The following is an 18,479-nucleotide window of genomic DNA, read 5'->3' as shown; positions in this document are numbered from 1 at the left end:
TCTCTGCAGCTTCTCTCCCCCTGCCATCCCCCCAATACCCCATCCCTGTACAGATGGTGCCTGCTCCTAGACCACCAATAACCAGTAAAAATCTATTTAAGCATAAAAATTCAAAAAGAAAAAATAATATAGCACCTTCAACTGCACCACAGACTAAAACAGTTAAATGTGGTCTATTTGTTGTGAAAGTGTAGTGACACGGACCCACAACGGGGGGCGCAAATGAACGGTCAATAGATGAGCCAAAAAGTAACAATTTAATGTTGTGAAATGTGCACAACGAATATACAGACAATCTCAGAATATGATTACAGTCAAATTACAAAGGTGACGTGTGGGCAGGCTCGAGGATAGAAGACGTCTGTCCTGAGAAGGGCCGGAACCACACGATTTCTGCCTCCACCGAACCTGGTGAATACTGGAGCCGCCAAGTCCCGAATTCCCAGGTGATCACCGTCTCCGACTGTCGGATCTGGTACTGCTGGCGAGAACAAAGACAGTCAAGTGTGGGTGTGTGTACACCCAGTAACAACAATGGTGGGAATGCCACCTCCACCTCTCACTCAATATGTGATGAGTACCGCAGTGATTCCTCAGGGGAAAAGAGTGCCGTCCTGCACTCACCCAGCTTCCACAGATAGAGGAACCGGTACTCCTGCAAACACTCACAATATACGGATATATTGTAACACAAAACGGCTGAGGATATTACCTTCAATGAAGTACGATATCTCGGCGATGAGGTGGAGATGATGTCTGGGTTTTATGGAGTGAGGTGATGAAGAATGAGTGACAGCTGTCAGGAAGTAATGAGTAACAGCTGTCACTCCCGGCTGTGTCCGTGGCGGCAGCGCCCTCTCGTGCCTGAAGCCCGCACTTCAGGCAGGGCGCCCTCTGGTGGTGGGCCAGCAGTACCTCCTCTTCTGGCAGCCCACACAACACTATTAAACATTAGGTCTCTCTCTTCTAAATCCCTGTTAGTAAATGATATAATAATTGATCAACATATTGATTTATTCTGCCTTACAGAAACCTGGTTACAGCAGGATGAATATGTTAGTTTAAATGAGTCAACACCCCCGAGTCACACTAACTGTCAGAATGCTCGAAGCACGGGCTGAGGGGGAGGATTAGCAGCAATCTTCCACACCAGCTTATTAATTAATCAAAGACCCAGACAGAGCTTTAATTTATTTGAAAGCTTGTCTCTTAGTCTTGTCCATCCAAATTGGAAGTCTCAAAAACCAGTTTTATTTGTTATTATCTATCGTCCACCTGGTCGATACTGTGAGTTTCTTTGTGATTTTTCAGACCTTTGGTCTGACTTAGTGCTTAGCTCAGATAAGATAATTATAGTGGGTGATTTTAACATACACATAGATGCTGAGAATGACAGCCTCAACACTGCATTTAATCTATTATTAGACTCAGTTGGCTTCGCTCAAAATGTAAATGAGCCCACCCACCACTTTAACCACACTTTAGTGTTGTGTGGGCCGCCAGAAGAGGAGGTACTGCTGGCCCACCACCACCAGAGGGCACCCTGCCTGGAGTGCGGGCTCCAGGCACCAGAGGGCGCTGCCGCCTAACAGGAGTAGCCGGGGTGACAGCTGACACTCATCACCTATGACAGCTGTCACCACTCATCTGATCAGCATCAGTATATCAGCAAGACGTCATCTCCACCTCTTTGCTGAGATATCGCTCTACCAAGGAGGTAACGTACTCAGCCAATTGTGTTATCGTCTTGACAATAATACTTTGTTGCTTGTGTGTAGGACAGCTGGAGACTGTATTGGACTTTATTGGATAAGTACTCACATTCCTACACTACAGTATTTTTCTGACGAGAGGTGGAGGTGGTGTTTCCACCCTACGTGTTGCTAGGTGCAGACGCACCCACATCTGACTGTTTCTGTTCCTCGCCAGCAGTACCGGATCCGACGAGCGGAGGCAGTGGCCACCTGGGAGTTCGGGACTTGGCGGCTCCAGTATTCCCGGGGTTCGGTGGTGGAGGAAATCGGGTGGTTCCGGTTCGACTTGGACAGACGTCTCCTATCTTCGAGCCTGCCCACACGACACCGTTGGAATTCGGCTTATTCTTTGACATTGTAATCGGTTGTGTTTGTTGTGCGTGTTTCACAACAGTAAAGCATTGTTATTTGACTTCCTCCATTGTCCGTTCATTTGCGCCCCCTGTTGTGGGTCCGTGTTCCTACACTTTCCCAACATTTAGATCTTGTTCTGACATATGGCATAGAAATTGAAGACTTAACAGTATTCCCTGAAAACCCCTTTTTGTCTCATCATTTCTTAATAACATTTATATTTACTTTAATGGACTACCCAGCAGTGGGGAATAAGTTTCATTACAGTAGAAGTCTTTATGAAAGCGCTGTAACTAGGTTTAAGGATATGATTCCTTCTTTGTTATGTTCTTCAATGCCATATACCAACACAGTGCAGAGTAGCTACCTAAACTCTGGGAGTGAGATAGATTATCTCGTCAATAGCTTTACATCCTCATTGAGCACAAATTTGGATGCTGTAGCTCCTCTGAAAAAGAGAGCCTTAAATCAGAAGTGCCTGACTCTGTGGTATAACCCACAAACTCGCAGCTTAAAGCAGATAACCCATAAGCTGGAAAGGAAATGGCATCTCACTAATTTAGAAGATCTTCATTTAGCCTGGAAAGAGAGTCTGTTGCTCTATAAAAAAGCCCTCCGTAAAGCTAGGACATCTTACTATTCATCACTAATTGAAGAAAATAAGAACAACCCCAGGTTTCTTTTCAGCACTGTAGCCAGGCTGACAAAGAGTCAGAGCTCTATTGAGCCGAGTATTCCTTCAACTTTAACTAGTAATGACTTCATGACTTTCTTTGCAAATAAAATTTTAACTATTAGAGAAAAAAATGATTCATAACCATCCCAAAGACATATCTTTATGTTCGGCTACTTTCAGTAATGCTGGTATTTGGTTAGAATCTTTCTCTACGATTGTTCTGTCTGAGTTATCTTCATTAGTCACTTCCTCCAAACCATCAACATGTCTATTAGACCCCATTCCTAATAGGCTGCTCAAGGAAGCCCTACCATTAATTAATGCTTCGATCTTAAATATGATCAACCTACCTTTATTAGTTGGCTATGTACCACAGGCTTTTAAGGTGGCAGTAATTAAACCATTACTTAAACACCCATCACTTGATCCAGCTATCTTAGCTAATTATAGGCCAATCTCCAACCTTTTTTTTTCCCCCAAAATTCTTGAAAGGGTAGTTGGAAAACAGCTAACTGATCATCTGCAGAGGAATGGTCTATTTGAAGAGTTTCAGTCAGGTTTCAGAATTCATCATAGTACAGAAACAGCATTAGTGAAGGTTACAAATGATCTTCTTATGGCCTCAGACAGTGGACTCATCTCTGTGCTCGTCCTGTTAGACGTCAGTGCAGCTTTTGATACTGTTGACCATAGAATGTTATTACAGAGATTAGAGCATGCCATAGGTATAAAGGTACTGCGCTGCAGTGGTTTGAATCATATTTATCTAATAGATTACAATTTGTTCATGTAAATGGGGAGTCTTCTTCATGGACTAAGGTTAATTATGGAGTTCCACAAGGTTCTGTGCTAGGACCGATTTTATTCACTTTATACATGCTTTCCTTAGGCAGCATTATTAGAAAGCATTGCTTAAATTTTTATTGTTACGCAGATGATACCCAGCTTTATCTATCCATGAAGCCAGAGGACACACACCAATTAGTTAAACTGCAGGAATGTCTTTCAGACATAAAGACATGGATGACCTCTAATTTCCTGCTTTTAAATTCAGATAAAACTGAAGTTATTGTACTTGGCCCCACAAATCTTAGAAACATGGTGTCTAACCAGATCACAGTAATACTGTGAGAAACCGTGGAGTCATTTTTGATCAGGATCTGTCCTTCAATGCGCATATTAAGCAAATATGTAGGACTGCTTTTTTGCATTTGCGCAATATCTCTAAAATTAGAAAGGTCTTGTCTCAGAGTGATGCTGAAAAGCTAATTCATGCATTTATTTCTTCTAGGCTGGACTACTGTAATTCATTATTATCAGGTTGTCCTGAAAGTTCCCTGAAAAGCCTTCAGTTAATTCAAAATGCTGCAGCTAGAGTACTGACAGGGACTAGAAGGAGAGAGCATATTTCACCCATATTGGCTTCTCTTCATTGGCTCCCTGTTAATTCCAGAATAGAATTTAAAATTCTTCTTCTTACTCATAACGTTTTGAATAATCAGGTCCCATCTTATCTTAGGGACCTCATAGTACCATATCACCCCAATAGAGCGCTTCGCTCTCAGACTGCAGGCTTACTTGTAGTTCCTAGGGTTTGTAAGAGTAGAATGGGAGGCAGAGCCTTCAGCTTTCAGGCTCCTCTCTTGTGGAACCAGCTCCCAATTCGGATCAGGGAAACAGACACCCTCTCTGCTTTTAAGATTAGGCTTAAAACTTTCCTTTTTGCTAAAGCTTATAGTTAGGTCTGGATCAGTTGACCCTGAACCATCCCTTAGTTATGCTGCTATAGACTTAGACTGCTGGGGGGTTCCCATGATGCACTGAGTGTGAGTGTTTCTTTCTCTTTTTGTTCTGTATGCACCACTCTGCATTTAATCATTAGTGACTGATCTCTGCTCTCTTCCACAGCATGTCTTTTTCCTGATTCTCTCCCCTCAGCCCCAACCAGTCCCAACAGAAGACTGCCCCTCCCTGAGCCTGGTTCTGCTGGAGGTTTCTTCCTGTTAAAAGGGAGTTTCCTTCCCGCTGTTGCCAAGTGCTTGCTCATAGGGGGTCGTTTTGACCGTTGGTGTTTTTCTGTAATCATTGTATGGCTTTTGCCTTACAATATAAAGTGCCTTGGGGCAACTGTTTGTTGTGATTTGGCACTATATAAATAAAATTGATTTGATTTTGATTTAATTTATGATTTACTGCCCCCTGCTAGAATGGCATGTGAGTCCAGAATGTAATTTTAACATTGTTCAGTGTTGTTAGCTAATATCTTTAGTTTCTCCCAAAAAAAAATTAGTCATATCAACCTTCCGTGTTGTTGCTGTTCTCCCTTGACCCAAAATACATAAGCATACTAGCCTCCCCACTTTGTCCATGATCAAAGTTATACGCAGGCACGCACAGCTTTTTGTCTTTTCTGCATTCGGCTGCAAGCAAGTGCTTTTAATTTTACACACCCACAAGCAGAGAAAGTGGCAGAAGACATCAAAAGTACTACACTTTTCACTCATGGTAAAGGCAACATGACACTTCACTAAACTGACTAAACTAATTGAACTACAAAACACATTAAATCAATAACACTAACAACAATGTTAAACTGACATGAACAACAATAACAACATTTAAACCCCCAAACTCCCATGGTGCATTGCAGCACAATGTCCATTGTTCACTGTTAGCTAATATCAGTAATTTCTCCAAAAATATTTAACATTTAACATGTTTGCCTTCATGAATATGTATTTTAGTGTGTATTGTGCAAAACTGTGGGAGTTGAACATGTAAGTAGATGAGGCGTGTGCAAACATGATTTATCAAGGCTTGAAGGACATTCAGAGGCTGAAAATTTGGTGCTATCTTAGCCAGTGTTGTGCAGTCAATACAGACGTGTAAATCTGATTCAAAGTTATTCCCCATGTGCTGTCTGGGTATGTCTGGTCCACTTGTCATCTATGGAGACATTTATGCATTTCTTTAACTCAATGATTAAACATTAATTCATTGTGGCCTATTTTTTAACCAAACAAAACTTCCATAGTCTAAATAAAATTAAATGTGACATTTATGATGTCTTTCTATGTAATAGAGCTATAACTAGAAGGTCCTGTGTGTGTCTGTACAGCACAGCCCCATTACAGAACCACTCATGAAGGCCGAATAGCAGTTAGTACCACAATTTAGGGTCCGGACTGTGGACAGCAGCCCTTTCAACAGAAGCAGCCACCTACAACAACATGCACAAATGCTTTAGCACGTCCTCTGCCATGATGTGAAAGTTAAGAGAAGATTCACACCAGAGTGAAATGCACATCATTGTGGGAATGCGCATATGAAGATCATCACCTTCAACCAACAGTTCAAGGTGTGTATCTCATTTCAGTCAACACTATCCTTCAAAAGGTTATATACCAGATTATAAATCATTCCTTCCAAGTCTTTAACTTGTGCAGGCCCTGATATACTGTAGCTGACGAGAGTGGAAATAAGCCAGAGTGCATCAGAAAATTCAGATAAAACAGAAAAGTTTGTTGTTTTCACTGATCTATCTTGTATTTGTTGTTGTATCAAATGTTCGAAATAAACAGTTTTCATTCAAAACTACAAGGCAAATCCAGAGATTTTTTTCATCCAGAATCATTACGTCACCTTGGGGACTGAGTTTTCCCTGCCCAAAGCGCAGCCAGAGGCCAGTTGCAGTCCACTTCATGCTCGGCCTTACACCAGTACGTCAATTCGGGTTGCTCTTTGTATGACGTTAATTTGGTTTTCAAGTCAAATTCTTGTATTTTGCTGATCAACATATTTACGTCTTTCTCTCTCCGCCTCTTTTGTAACCCACAGTGTATTCAGAAAAACAAACAAACATCAAGTGCGTCTAAATAAAATTGAATAAGCACAAAGTATTAATAAATACAACCCCAATTCCAATGAAGTTGGGACGTTGTGTAAAATGTAAATAAAAACAGAATACAATGACTTGCAAATCCTCTTCAACCTATATTCAATTGAATACACCACAAAGACAAGACATTTAATGTTCAAACTAATAAACATGATTTTTTTGTGCACCCCCATACCATCACAGATGCTGGCTTTTGAACTTTGCGCTGGTAAAAATCTGGATGGTCTTTTTCCTTTTTTGTCTGGAGGACACGACGTCCATGATTTCCAAAAACAATTTGAAACGTGGACTCAACAGACCAATCCTATGCCCAATCATGACACTCACCTGTTTCCAATTAACCTGTTCACCTCTGGAATGTTCCAAACAGGTGTGCTTTGAGCATTCATCAACTTTCCCAGTCTTTTGTTGCTTCTGTCCCAGCTTTTTTGAAAAGTGTTGCAGGCATCCATTTAAAAATGAGCAAATATTTGCACAAAAACAATAAAGTTTATCAGTTTGAACGTTAAATATCTTGTCTTTTTGGTGTATTTAATTGAATATAGGTTGAAGAGGATTTGCAAATCATTGTATTCTGTTTTAAATTTACATTTCACACAATGTCCCAACTTCATTGGAATTGGGGATGTACATATCCTGACAGATGCATCCCACAGCGTTTCTCCTGTGTTTGCACACAGATCCATGTAGAATATCGTTCCTGCTCCGGTTCCACATGGCTCTGTATGTAAACAAAGTCATTGATCTGGTAAGCAGGTAATACCGTTAAACAGCTGGGGGCTGGTCCGATGTCCACGTCATGGCTCACCCGTTATGATTGCAACAGCCGTCGCCCCTCATCACTTCCTCTCAGTCTTTGTGGCCACCCTTATGAACACACAAATAAAATTGTTTTTTCTTGATGACTCACCGGCTCCGGCGGAGCGTGGGAGAGACAATTAATTTCTGTGACAGTGCAAAAAACACGTCCCATTCCACGCTTTTGGGAGAGGCAACACACATTGTTAGACTTTTGCTGGCCACACAAATTGAAGGGATAGCATCCTTGTTTAGAAGTGTTTTTTTGAAGCCGATTTCTCACACTGTGCCTGTGTCCCGACAAGATGACCCGTCAAGAGTTGCCTATGCACAGTTCTCTCTACCCGGACTTTAACACCTCTTCCCTTTCGAGTATATCTACCTCTCTTTACCGTGCAACTGTGCATGCATCCCTGTCGAAATGATCTCCCCATCATCTAACGATAATATTTTGCTTTAAAGACATTGTGTGTACATGCAAGTCTTTACTTTTTAAAATTGAAAAGACATTACTGTACGAGGTCTGTTAGAAAAGTATCCGACCTTTTTATTTTTTCAAAAACCTGATGGATTTGAATCACATGTGCTTGCATGAGCCAACCTTGAACCTTTGCGCGCATGCGTGATTTTTTTTAAGCCTGTCAGTTGCGTCATTTGCTTGTAAGCAGCCTTTGTGTGAGGATGGGTGGAGTCTCTCGTCGTTTTTTCTTTGCAAGGAAATGGCGGAACGACTGGAGCAGCGCGACTGCATCAAATTTTGCCACAAACTGGGCAATAGCCAGGTGGAAACCATTCGGATTATTCAAACGGCTTTCGGTGACGATCCTCTGGGCATCACACAGATTAAGGAGCAGTACAACCGGTTTAAAGACGTCTGCACAACGGTGGAGAGCGCACCGCACTCCGGGAGGCATCAGCATGCTGAAACAACCAGATCATTTCCAAAGTAAACGCTGTGGTGATGTGGGACCGTCGTGTGATTATCCGAGAAATTGCGGAAGAGGTGGACATCAGCACTTTTTCGGCACATTCCACTGTGAAAGAAGATTTTGCCATGAAAAGAGAGGCGGTGAAATTCATTGGCACGAAGCTGATGGCGCAGCAACAGCGCCTCCGTGATGAAGCCTCACAGGACATGTCCTGACATGTCCAGCTTGTCCACAATTTCTCAGATAGTCACAGGACTGAAAAGCCACCGAAAGCCGTCTGAATCTTCCGAATGGTTGACGAGCTGGGCATGTTACAACATGTCCTGTGCGCCAGCAGCTTCATGCTGATGAATTTCGCTGCAACTCTTTTCATGGCCAAATCTTCTTTCACAGTGGAATGTGCCGAAAAAGTGCTGATGTCCACCTCTTCCGCAATTTCTCGGATAATCACACGACGGTCCCACATCACCACAGCGTTCGCTTTGTAAATGATCCGGTCGTTTCAGCGTGTTGATGCCAATCGGAGCCGGCGCGCCCTCCACCGTTGTGCAGACGTCTTTAAACCGGTTGTACCGCTCCTTAATCTGTGTGATGCCCAGAGGATCGTCACCGAAAGCCATCTGAATAATCCGAATGGTTTCCACATTTGATGCAGTCGCACTGCTCCAGTCGTTCCGCTATTTTCCTTGCAAAGACAAAACGACGAGAGACTACACCTATCCTCACACAAAGGCTGCTTACAAGCAAATGACGCAACCGACAGGCATGAAAAAAATCATGCATGCGCATGAAGGTTCAAGGTTGGCTCATGCAAGCACACGTGATTCAAATCCATCAGGTTTTTGAAAAAAATAAAAAGGTCGGACACTTTTCTAACAGTACTCGTATTTGTATGTAAAGACACAACTTACATGGGTTTTTCTACTTTTCTCCGGTGGGTGAGCTCAATTCGACGAGTAACTTGCGCATGCAAAGTTGCGCGGTGGAGCTCATCTCGAGGGGATACGGTCGCCCGTTCAGATGAGCTATGTGCATTTTGTCTTTTCATACCTTTACATTTGTCTTAGACCCCCATCACACATAGCAAGAATGTGCAGGAATCAAGCAGAATCAGCCAGAATGGGAAAAAGCCCAAACCTCGAGGCACAGTCAGGAGGGACAGACAGTCAGACAGCCGTGTAGGACTGCCGGACGTCCACGTGGAATGTGGGCGGATCCAGTGCAGAATGAGTTGTGCACACCCACACAAGCACAACACAAACATTGTCAGACAACAGTCCAGAGACACAGACTGCTGTCAGACTGCACCAGGAACATAAATATAGCGCCCAGACTGGCGGACGGATGCGCTCGAGTGCTGAAACTCACTCACTCATACACCGATTTGCTCATCCACTTGCTCCCTCAAGCGCACTGCCCTTTGACCAGGACATTGCGGCAGCAGGATGGACATGCATCTCCCACACATGACTGTCTGAACTGTGTTCACAGACACAGCACAGTGAGGGTGATGTGTTTAGCACACAGAGCGGCTGTGCATCGCGCTGTCTGGTCAAATCATCGGCGCGTGGCACACCGCGGGTCGTCACCTGACATAGGATATATTTATGCTGTGGTGGAGGAGGCATTTGTGAGCCAATGTTGTCAGTACACGGCGCAGGGGTGCGAGGGACTTCACCATAGGCTGCAGCGTCTGGCTGGTGTCCACCCTGCACTGTGACACACACTCGGGGCTGTACCAGAGGCGAGTTTACATGTTTATTTATGGTGTCATGGGCTGGCGAAACAGTTCTACCATCATTCCTCCGACAGAGTTCGATGGTACACCTCACGTCCACTTCACATGATGAATGTATGCCACATATATGTTGAAGACCAACATTTCCTTTGCACTCCCTGAACGGGATCCAGTAGAGGTGCATGTACGTGGCACAAGCAGGACATGCTGGTGTCAGGTTTCAGCCCCATTATGGTCTCAGTTAACATTTTTCTCCTTTTCACTGTGTTATATTGTAGTTATTAGGTTTGTTTTCAGTTTATCTTTTATTCACTGGTTATCTTACTTTAGTCATGTGTCTAGTTTCAGCCCAGTCTTTGTTTTTTCCATTGTTATGCTTTTGTTCCTCGTTTTATTTTCTGCTTATCTTTGTGTAGTCATTGGTTGTATCATCCTTTTTTCTGTGTATTCTACTGTTGTCTCGGGTTTTGTTTTCTGTTCGTTGGTTATTCTCTGTGTAGTCTATAGGTTGCATTGCTTCTACGTATGTTTAGGAATGTTATTTTTGTAGTTTATGGTTCTTGCTCTTATTTTTGTCATGTTTTAGTTGTTACTGAGTGTATTATGTGTTGATCTCACTGTTAGTATTTCATTCACTTTCTCTCTTGCATCTGCCTGTTTCATCTTTGTCTCTGTCTCCCACATTCACTCACAATCTCTCTTGTCCCTCTTCCTGCCTCTTGGATTCACCTGACCACGCCTCCCTTCCTGAACATTCCCTGACACCTGCGTACTGTTTCCCTAATTACGTCAGCTCTTATTTAAGCCCCTCACTTTCTACACTCCCATGCCAGCTCGTTGATCTCTATATACTCATTCCAGCCTTATCTCCTAGTCTTGTTTTGCCACGCTGTGTTTTGACTTTGTTTTACAGACCTTGCTTTTTGCTTCAGCCCATGTACAGTGTCTCTCCATGCCATTGAACCCAGCCTGTTTTTTTGACCACGCCTTTGCCTCATACTTACCTGTACCTCTGCTACACTGCCTGGCTTCCTGTGAACCGAACTTCAGCCTGTTTATACGATAGTCTTTTTCTTACCTCCAACGCTTTGTCTGTGAGTCTGCATATTGTGTCCTCCCACTTTCTTTGCCACACACCCTTGTGCCTTGACAGCTGGCAGGATTTGATGTGGTTTCGGGGTTCCCCTGACCATAAACAGATTGTTCCAAATGCTTTTATGATGCTGGACGAATATGTAGATTGCAGTAGGATAGCACTGAGACTGCACACTGACTGCCGCTCGATGGGTGTCCCACCTGGACTGCACTACAAGTGTTTTGCACATGACAATAAGTATGTGATACAATAGAAAAGCAGACCTTAATATTTGGTACAGAAACCTTTGTTTGCAATTACAGAGGTCAGACCTTTCCTGTTCTTGACCAAGTTTGCACACTGCAGCAGGGATTTTGGTCCACTCCTCCATACAGATTCTCTCCAGATTTTTCAGGTTTTGAGTTTCAGCGCCCTCCAAAGATTTTCTATTGAGTTCAGGTCTGGAGACTGGTGAGGCCACTCCAGGACCTTCAAATACTTCTTACGGAGCCACTCAATTACTTGATGAGCTGCACATCATGTTGGCGATTAGATCGCACCACATAGCACGACATTTATGCGTGAAAGATTTTTTGAACATTTCAGCTCATCAAGTGGAGTAAAGGAGAATTGAACAGAGCGAATGGTGACGTCAGCAGATTGCACCAGAGCGCAGCTTGTTTGAACATTATAACAAGAAATTAAATCTGTTATAAACATATTTAACAGCTGCACACAAGAAGGAAAGAACACACAACTGTTTTACCAAGCCATGACACTGTAAACATGACAAATAACTACCTTTTTAGATGGCTCAAAATGCTTTCTGCAGCAAACAGCTGAAGCTGGAGCGGTCCTGTGTGATTCAGGAGGTGATTACAGCCGTTTTCAACAGCCAATTTGCAGAGAAAATGATTAATGCGACATTGCACAATCTGGTGGAAGTGGTAGTTTTGGCTGTATTCCCTTTGCCATTGTACCGAAGTGAACTTCTTTGGTGAAACGAGATGAGTGTGCACATGCGGAGGAGGGAGGGACAGAGGGGGGCACTGAGCCTGGTGATGCGTGCAGGAAGAACTAGACATGAAGGCATGTGATTGGTTTTTTGAGAGCGGACCACGGGGCTTATATTGGTCAGAGTTTTATCGATCCTACTGCTGCTGCAGATGTCTGATTTTTTTTTCCTTCCTTTTTCTGAATATATAATGTGTTGACGACTGTTAGGATAGACAGACCATTTCACCCAATATAACAAAAAGTGTTGCTGAACCGAGTTACCTACCATAGCTTTAAGTTGTGATTTGACAACCGTGTGATATAACCGGGCGCCAGTAGATGGCAGTGTTCTATGCATTTTGACCAATATACTGAGTCGGGTATGGCACACGGTTCTCGACTTGAATCACAAGTTAAACAGACTTTTCGGTTTTACAAATGCCTTCTTTTTTTTTTTTTACATATGAAAAAAATTACATATTTTACAAAAGCACATTTATTTATTTATTTGTGGCAGGCTGGTGGCCAGGCCCCTTCTGCTGGGGTAGAATTGAGTTCAGCTCCTCTCAGCTGCCTTACTGCTGCCAAATACATAGCAGACAGGAGCCAACAGAGTTTAAAAATGTTTTTCACCGTTACTAACTACAACCCCAATTCCAATGAAGTTGAGACATTGTGTAAAATGTGAATTAAAAACAGAATAGAATGATTTGCAAATCCTTTTCACCCTATATTCAATTGAATACACCACAAAGACAAGATATTTAATGTTCAAACTGATAAACTTTATTGTTTTTGTGCAAATATTTGCTCATTTTGAAATGGATGCCTGCAGCACTTTTCAAAAAAGCTGGGACAGTGGTATATTTACCACTGTGTTACATCACCTTTCCTTCTAACAACACTCAATAAGCGTTTGGGAACTGAGGACACTAATTGTTGAAGCTTTGTATGGGGAATTCTTTCCCATTCTTGCTTGATGTACAACTTCAATTGTTCAACAGTCCGGGGTCTCTGTTGTTGTACTTTATGCTTCATATTTCGCCACGCATTTTCAATGGGCGACAGGTGTGGACTGCAGACAGGCCAGTCTAGTACTTGCACTCTTTTACTACGAGGCCACGCTGTTGTAACACGTGCAGAATGTGGCTTGGCATTGTCTTGCTGAAATAAGCAGGGACGTCCCTGAAAAAGACGGTGCTTGGATGGCAGTATGTGTTGCTCCAAAACCTGGATGTACCTTTCAGCATTGATCGTGCCATCACAGATGTGTAAGTTCCCCATACCATGGGCACGAACACGCCCCAGATGCTGGCTTTTGAACTTTGCTCTCGTAACAATCTGGATGGTCTTTTTCCTCTTTTGTCCGGAGGACACGATGTCTATGATTTCCAAAAACAATTTGAAATGTGGACTCATCAGACCACAGCACACTTTTCCACTTTGCATCTGTCCATTTCAAATGAGCTCAGGCCCAGAGAACGCGGCGGTGTTTCTGGATGTTGTTGATGTTTGGCTTTCGCTTTGCATGGTAGAGTTTTAACTTGCACTTGTAGATGTAGCGACGAACTGTGTTAACTGACAGTGGTTTTTCTGAAGTGTTCCTGAGCCCATGTGGTAAGACCCTTTACACAATGATGTTGGTTTTTAATGCAGTACCACCTGAGGGGTCGAAGGTCACGGGCATTCAGTGTTGGTTTTCAGCCTTGCCGCTTATGTGTAGAAAGTTCTCCAAATTCTCTGAGTCTTCTGATTATATTATGGACTGTAGATGATGGAATCCTTAAATTCCTTGCAATTGAACATTGAGAAATACTGTTCTTAAACTGTTGGACTATTTTTTTCATGCAGTTTGTTGTGTGGGTCACTGAAGACGAGGTACTGCTGGCCCACCACCACCAGATGGCGCCCTGCTTGGAGTGCGGGCTTCAAGCACGAGAGGGCGTCGGAGCAACGGAGAGTGACAGCTGTCACTCATCATCTGCACCAGCTGTCACTCATCTTCCACATCACCATAAAAGCCGGACTACAACTCCACCTCCCCGCCGAGAAACCAGCAACCAAGAGGTAACCGTCTCTATTGTGATTTCTCTGCTGAACTGAACTCTTCTTTGCAGCCGTTTGCCCTGTGGTGTCCTTATCGGAGCTGGAGTAAGGGTGTGACCGCGACGACTTCGCATCACGCTCCATAACAGATAAGTGGTTACACAGGAGCTGCACGAGTGTGTGATTGGAGGTGGAGGTGCTCCCTCCTTAAAGAACATTATCTGTGAGTGGACTACTGAGTGTGCGGACTCACACTCACCTGGATTTTCTCTGTTCTCTGCCAGCAGTACCAGGGTCGACAGCCGAAGGCAGAGGCCACCTGGGGACTCGGGACTTAGCGGCTCCGGTGTTCTTCAGGCCCGTTGGTGGTGGAAGCTGTATGGGAATCAGCTCTTCTCTCGCCAGAGGTCTTCTATCTTCGAGCCTGCCCACACGTCACCTGGTGTATAATTGGCAATCCATATTTCTGTCTGTATTCCGTTGTGTGTTTCCACATTGTTACTCGTTGGCTTATCCATTGTCCGTTCCTTAGCGCCCCCTGTTGTGGGTCCGTGTCACAGCACCTTCCCAACACACTTGTTCACAAAGTGGTGATCTTGGCCCCATCTTTGCTTGTGAATGGCTGAGCCTTTTGGGGATGCTCCTTTTATACCCAATCATGACACTCACCTGTTTCCAATTAACCTGTTCACCTGTGGAATGTTCCAAACAGGTGTTCTTTGAGCATTCATCAACTTTCCCAGTCTTTTGTTGCCCCTGTCCCAGCTTTTTTGAAATGTGTTGCAGGCATCAATTTCAAAATGAGAAAATATTTGCACAAAAACAAAAAAGTCTATCAGTTTGAACATTAAATAACTTGTCTTTGTGGTGTATTCAAATGAATATAGATTGAAGAGGCTTTGCAAATCATTGTATTCTGTTTTTATTTACATTTCACACAATGTCCCAACTTTACTGGAATTGGGGTTGTTTGAAAAAAAAAAAAGCGGCCTAAAACTTATCGGAACTAAATCTGTTGGAAGCTAACTGGTCCACTGATGGTTTATGAAGTTATCTGAAAAGCTAATCCACTAACAGAAAGTTAGCTTTGCTAATTAGCGGTTACCGGCTTAGCAGAACTGTGCCCACCACTGTAAGTGAGGTCGGTAGACGGCTTGACAAAAACTAGTGACAAGGACACTGGGATATGCCAGCTGGAAATTCAGGCATAAAGCACAAACGATCAGACGTGCAGGAAATGAGAGGCTTAAAAACGGGAGTAATCAGAGATAATCAGACGCAGGTGAGAGAGAATGAACAGGAAGAAGGCTTGGCCAGGCAAAAAGGAACCAGACACAACCACACAAAAACACACAGAAGGACAAGAGAGTGCCAACAAAAAACACCAACCAAAACTACACAGAAAAAACCCACACAATTTACTACAAAATAAAGCTAACAAATCCCACAAGCCCACATCATGACAAAACTCCTATCAATCAATTAATCATAAACCACATTTTATTTACATTTTACACAAGAGCAGACGTTACCTTTGACTTTGTGTGATGTGTGTACACCCTGATGTCGTAGATGTCTTGCAAATCACTCCAGAGGTGTTATCAGGTTGAAAAAAAAAACAGCGTTTTCAGTTTCAGAAGTGTTTATTTCTCACTAGCTTTTACATAATATATGAGAAACATGTTATATTTACACATAAACAAAGCGGTTTCAGAGTAGATTGCACCATGTTGGATTAGTAGCCAGAGCGAAACCAGTTAGTGATGTCATGGTGCCTCTCTACTCTGACTGTCACCGTTTCCTTCCCAGAATCCAGACCCGCCTACCCTCCTCCCCCATCTCCTCCTGAAAAAAAAGCGGATTTGCATGATTCATGCTGTTGGCCGTATGAGTATAAAAATAGGAAACAGAATGTGAGTTTTTGACCTCTTAAAATAGGTTAAGGTTTGCCATCTTTAATCTTGTCCAAGGTCTGTGTCCCAAGAATGTTCACTGTGAATTTAAAGACCCTGGCAGTAATAGGACTGGACTTATGCTGAGCACAGACGGACGGAAAAATGGACAGATGCAAGGCCTTTGCAGTACCCAGTGGCCATATTTTGGCCTCGGGTAAAAACCCAAACCTCAGGGAGTTTTTTTTTTAACTATATTTAAATGTTGGTCATGTGATGCATGTTCAAGGTTCTCCTTATCGCCCTTTAGGATGGGTTACTCTCTCTTCTGAAGACAGTTTGTGCAACTCGGAGGCAGCTCTTTGGATTAGGAATCTCTGAAGGCTGAAAACCCAAGTTCTCGCGTGGCCTGTTGCTGGTGCTCACCATGAGCATGGATGAAGACACACGATGGTTGGTTTGGGTGACCAAGCAGTTTGAGAACATCGCAGGAGAAGATAAAGAGATTGACCTGGATGAGTTTAAAACAGCCCTGAAGGTCAAGGAGGTGAGTTTTAACTGGCAGTTTGAAATGATCTCAGACTTTCTGACACACTGCCCTTGGCTGTAAGGCCTCACTCTGTCATGATATGCACCATAATGTACATTTGTGTGCTGTGCAGTCATTCTTTGCTGAGCGCTTCTTTGCACTGTTCGACTCTGACGGCAGCGGCACCATCACTCTGGATGAGCTGCTGAAGGCTCTGGATCTGCTCATCCATGGCAGTGAGACAGACAAGCTCAAGTTCCTGTTCCAGGTTTATGACGTAGATGGTAAGTGCAAACACCCACACGTGAATATTTTTGTCTTAAAACTCACAAATACCATGTTAGTCTGAATATATGTCAACTCCTCCTGTTGCAACTCACTCATGTGCACATTTGACATCAGCATCTCTGATGTGAGGTTGCAAAGTGAAGCAATGTCAGTCATGATTTAAAAAGAAAAAGCCATGACGTTATTTCTCACAAAAACAGTTTAATCAGAATCACAAGAAGTCCCATCTTTGGCTTTGGGTCTTGTAGACCAGAAATGGAAATGTAGTGAAGGATTTGGTTTGTAAAGAACAGAAAAAGTAATTGGAGATGAATGAACCTCAGGTCATGGCTAAAAAATCTAATTCGGAGACTAAAGAGCCATCAATTAAGACAAAACTGTGAAAGAGAGACATTGTAAAGATGCATGTCATCACAATAGTGGGACAGGTACCTTGCCTGTGACCACAATTCACAATATTAAAGCAGCATCCAGTACTCGAATTACATAGTAGCGTTCAGGGGAGCCCTATTTTCCGGTGAACATGACTTCACAAACGCGCATGTGTAACGGACCAGCTGGATCTGTGTAGCGGGGCGAATAATTACACTACTCAGGATGGCCGAGAATGCAGATAGGTCTTAGCCCCTGTCCCCGACTCGATTAGCTTCCCCAAATACCCCGTGTCAGCCTAACAGGTGGCATGAGTTGGGCCCAGGATTTAATGTGAATCATGGTGGCTACCTGGGGGGTGTGACGTGTATGGGTGAGGTTCTGCGACCTACCTTATCTGCCCCGACTGATGCAACCCTACAGCAGTAAAGGGGAAGTCCCCCACTCCAGAGTAGAAAACTGATTGAAACAACAAAGAACTCAATAATTTCACTGGAACAAATCCTTTGAAACAATTAGCAGAAAGTGGAAACAAATAGAAATGGGCAATGTAGACCATGTACAAGCTATGATAGCAAATAAGATGATGTTTAAGGAAAGAGAAAATAAGTTGGACTCTATTACTAGATTCACCTTGGAGGTTTGGTTTAAATTAGTAAAGAGATGTAAAATAGAGGAAGAAATTAAAGTATTTAGCTGGATAGCTTTTGACTTTAAACCAGGCAGTATGAATTCTAAATTCAAGGAATGGGTAATTAAAGGATTAAACATTCTAAATAAATTTCTTTAAAAAAGGCCAAATTGAAAGGTTTCAAACACTACAGAAAGAATTTGATTTAGCATCTCGAGATTTCTATATGTACCTTCAGGTACGGGACTATTATTTAAAAGAAGTAAAGCCAAACCTCCCATGTGAAATGAATGCAATTACACAAATATTAAATAATGCATATAAAAACAAAAGTAGTAAAGTCATATCAAAGTTGTATAAAAGATTGATAGTTAATAGGAGAACATCAACACTGTATATTAGAGATAAATGGGTAAAGGAGTTGCAGGAGGACATAAGTAATGACGTGTTATAATATTTGCAAATCTCAAGAAACTACAACTAGCTCAAGAAATTGGAAAATT

General features: G+C 42.9%; 1 protein-coding gene across 1 annotated transcript in view; it reads left to right on the top strand.

Moving 5' to 3' along the window:
* The window catches only part of nox5 (NADPH oxidase, EF-hand calcium binding domain 5), an 89,695-nt gene that overhangs the window by 3,758 nt on the left and 67,458 nt on the right, over positions 1-18,479 (top strand). The window contains exons 2-3 of the mRNA XM_034175785.1: positions 16,467-16,703; positions 16,819-16,969. Coding sequence (XP_034031676.1) covers positions 16,584-16,703; positions 16,819-16,969 — 271 coding nt within the window. The 5' untranslated portion in view covers positions 16,467-16,583. The remainder of the gene's footprint in view (positions 1-16,466; positions 16,704-16,818; positions 16,970-18,479) is intronic.

Source organism: Thalassophryne amazonica, chromosome 8 (genome assembly GCF_902500255.1).
Source record: "Thalassophryne amazonica chromosome 8, fThaAma1.1, whole genome shotgun sequence".
Lineage (NCBI taxonomy): Eukaryota > Metazoa > Chordata > Actinopteri > Batrachoidiformes > Batrachoididae > Thalassophryne > Thalassophryne amazonica.
The sequence above is the reverse complement of the archived record's forward strand: the minus strand, read 5'-3'. Positions and strand labels throughout refer to the sequence as shown.